This window comes from Crocuta crocuta, unplaced genomic scaffold (genome assembly GCF_008692635.1).
Source record: "Crocuta crocuta isolate KB4526 unplaced genomic scaffold, BGI_CrCroc_1.0 scaffold482, whole genome shotgun sequence".
NCBI lineage: Eukaryota > Metazoa > Chordata > Mammalia > Carnivora > Hyaenidae > Crocuta > Crocuta crocuta.
The window spans coordinates 1,294,829-1,297,833 of NW_027527459.1; the positions used below are offsets into that span (position 1 = coordinate 1,294,829).

The following is a 3,005-nucleotide window of genomic DNA, read 5'->3' on the forward strand; positions in this document are numbered from 1 at the left end:
CTTTTTTGATGTGAACATATATGTATGTTATATAATAGATGATATGTATTATAAATTAACAGATTTTTATTTGCCTTTTTACAATGGACATTTGTGAGCCTTAGAAAGGCTAATCTACCAGCTAAACATTAAAAGCCAAGTTAAATATTCCAGGTATCAGGGGACTTTAGCTATCTGATCTACAGCAGCTGTTAATTTTTCTGTTTGGTTATTGTTGTCTAGTAGAATTAAAAATTAGATGTAATTACCAAAACGCTGGAGAGAACTGCATTTGTACTTGTAACAACTTTCAGAGGTTCTTTTGGTTGTTCTTCCTTATAATTGAAAAGAAATCGTGTCTTCTTTTCAGCTTCAGGAAAATCAAGACGAGATAGAAAATATGATGAATGCAATATTTAAGGGAGTGTTTGTACATAGATACCGGTAAGTCAGGACATTTTATTCTATGTAATTCTCTTTTTTTATAGTTTAAATTTATTCATTTATTCTAAGAGAGAGAGAGTGCTTGCAAATGCACGTGGGAGCTAGTGGTAGAGAGGAGAGAATCCCAAACAGGCTCTGTGCTGTCAGTGTGCAGCCTGATGTAGGGCTCAATCTCACGAACTGCGAGATCATGACCTGAGCCAAAATCAAGAATTCAGGAGTCAGATGTTAACCAACTGAGCCACCCAGGTGCCCTGTATGTAATCTTTTTTTCTATTTAAGTTTGGATATTTACTGGTTTAGGCAGTATAATTAGTGGAAGGGGTTTTGGAACAAGATCAGTGTTAGAAGGTCAGGTCTTCTACTGATTGAGGTACTCATTTAACTGCTCTGAAGTTGATGTTTCTTCTCTGCAAAATGGGGTAATGTTGTGCTTGACTTGTAGCTGCCCAACAGATGGAAGCTAACTTCTTTGATTAGGACTCAGGGCATAGAATATGTAGTTGTTTTTGGATGTACTATGTTAATAGAAACCGTGCATGACAGTTCTGGACTCTTCTCCACCATTTGCGCGTTAGTGGGAAAGTTTGGATAGATTTAAGAGTTTTTGTTGTCTTTTGGATTTTTAGGTTTTTTTTTTTTTTCTGTTTTGAATGAGCAGAGGAAAGAAATAGGTAATCTTATCACCATTTCTCCTTGTACCCTATTCTTTAAATGTTGGTGGCATTTTTATTCAACTTCTCCCTCACTTCCTCAACTTGGCAATTACAATCACTTCCTTTGTAATGTTCCTTTGTCCATTTTTTCCTTTTTGTTTTTGTTGTCACCATTACCTTAGTCTATTCTCCCATCATTTCTCATACCTAGAGTTTATTGAAGTTTTCCTAAAACATTCTTTTGTTGTTATTCTTCTGCTAAGAAGCCTTCAGTAACTCACCAGTACCTATAGGATGAATTCAAAATAATTTCGTCTGGCATTCAAATCCAAATTTAGCTTGGCTTCAATGTTATGTGTCCCTAATTCTCTCCTGGCAAATTATGCTCTAATTAGACTAGTGTGCCTGCTGTCTTCTGAACACACCATGCCAAGCAGGTGTGAGCAGAGGCTGGGATATGGCATGATACAAAAGGTGAGGGATCCGATTTTGTTTGTAGTTTTATTTAATTTTATATTTTTATGCTGTGATTATTAGGCTTTGCCAAATAGAATGTAAGTAAGCATTCAGGCGTCATGTTTCAGTTCTACTTTTAAATCCCCAGTAATCCATAAGATAGTGGTATATTCATATTAGGTAAGAAGTATTTGGCATCTCTTGAATAAACCACAAATCCTGTTGCTGTAGTGGCACTAATATATGTAATTTTTCTTTCCTTCTTTTAGTGATGCAATAGCTGAAATCCGAGCTATTTGCATTGAAGAAATTGGCATTTGGATGAAAATGTATAGTGATGCCTTTCTAAATGACAGTTATTTAAAGTATGTTGGTTGGACTATGCATGATAAGGTAACATATGCTTTTACAGAATATTTGTCTACACATAAGCATAGCTATCTACAGCTCTCATTCATAATGAATTATCTGCGTATAGGTATGCCTGGGACCACATCCCTATAGGCCTCTCTCTTTTATTTTTTTCTATCCGTTCCATGAAAACATGGTCTCTATTGTATAAACCTTGGCCACTGATTTAGACTTCCATCTTGAATTACTTTTTATAGTGAAACATTAGAATCATGTAGGTGGTGGTGGTTAGGCATTTCTTAGAGCAGTAGGAAGAGTCCTTATTCTTAATATGTGAGTGCTATATACTTTTTAAAATTTTTCTAATTTTCTTCTCTCTTTTGATAAATTACAACTTTGCCTCTGACCTTTTTTATTTTCTGTTTTTTTTGCTAATCTACCTTTCTCTTAGGCTACCTTTTCAGTAGCCTTAAAATTCTTTGCATATATCCCTTACAAATATTACTGTTTGTGAAGGAAAACATACTGTGAAATGTGCTATTATTGTCTTTCACAATAGTATTTCTCTGAACAAATTTTCAAACAATTTTCGTTTGACCTACAGAAATAGTAACCCAAAAGGTATTTAGTCTTAAGTGTATGTATTGATTCTTATTTTTGCATTATCAGATATGAGAGTTTTTGAAACTGAGAGTTTTGAAGAATTATATAGAAGATACTTAAAAATTTAAAGTAGAAGATACTTTAAATGTCTTGAATATTCACATTGGAAATATGCAGAATTTTAATGCATTTTCTCCTCTTGTTTCATTTAGCAAGGTGAGGTAAGACTCAAATGTCTCACTGCTCTACAAGGGCTTTATTATAACAAAGAGCTTAATTCTAAACTGGAGCTTTTCACCAGTCGGTTCAAGGTTAGTATTACTTTAAGGTTTTAAACATTACCTATTGTTTGAAAACATTTTGCTCTTTTAGTTTAAAAATGTCTTAATTTTTTTGTCCTTAGGATAGAATTGTGTCTATGACCCTTGACAAAGAATATGATGTTGCAGTACAAGCAATAAAATTACTTACTCTTGTTTTACAGTAAGTATGTATTTATTGCATATTACTAATTTC

General features: G+C 33.7%; 1 protein-coding gene across 1 annotated transcript in view; it reads left to right on the forward strand.

Annotated features, from left to right (window-relative positions):
* The window catches only part of STAG2 (STAG2 cohesin complex component), a 123,926-nt gene that overhangs the window by 75,330 nt on the left and 45,591 nt on the right, over positions 1 to 3,005 (forward strand). The window contains exons 9-12 of the mRNA XM_077763448.1: positions 350 to 423; positions 1,805 to 1,928; positions 2,702 to 2,800; positions 2,893 to 2,972. Coding sequence (XP_077619574.1) covers positions 350 to 423; positions 1,805 to 1,928; positions 2,702 to 2,800; positions 2,893 to 2,972 — 377 coding nt within the window. The remainder of the gene's footprint in view (positions 1 to 349; positions 424 to 1,804; positions 1,929 to 2,701; positions 2,801 to 2,892; positions 2,973 to 3,005) is intronic.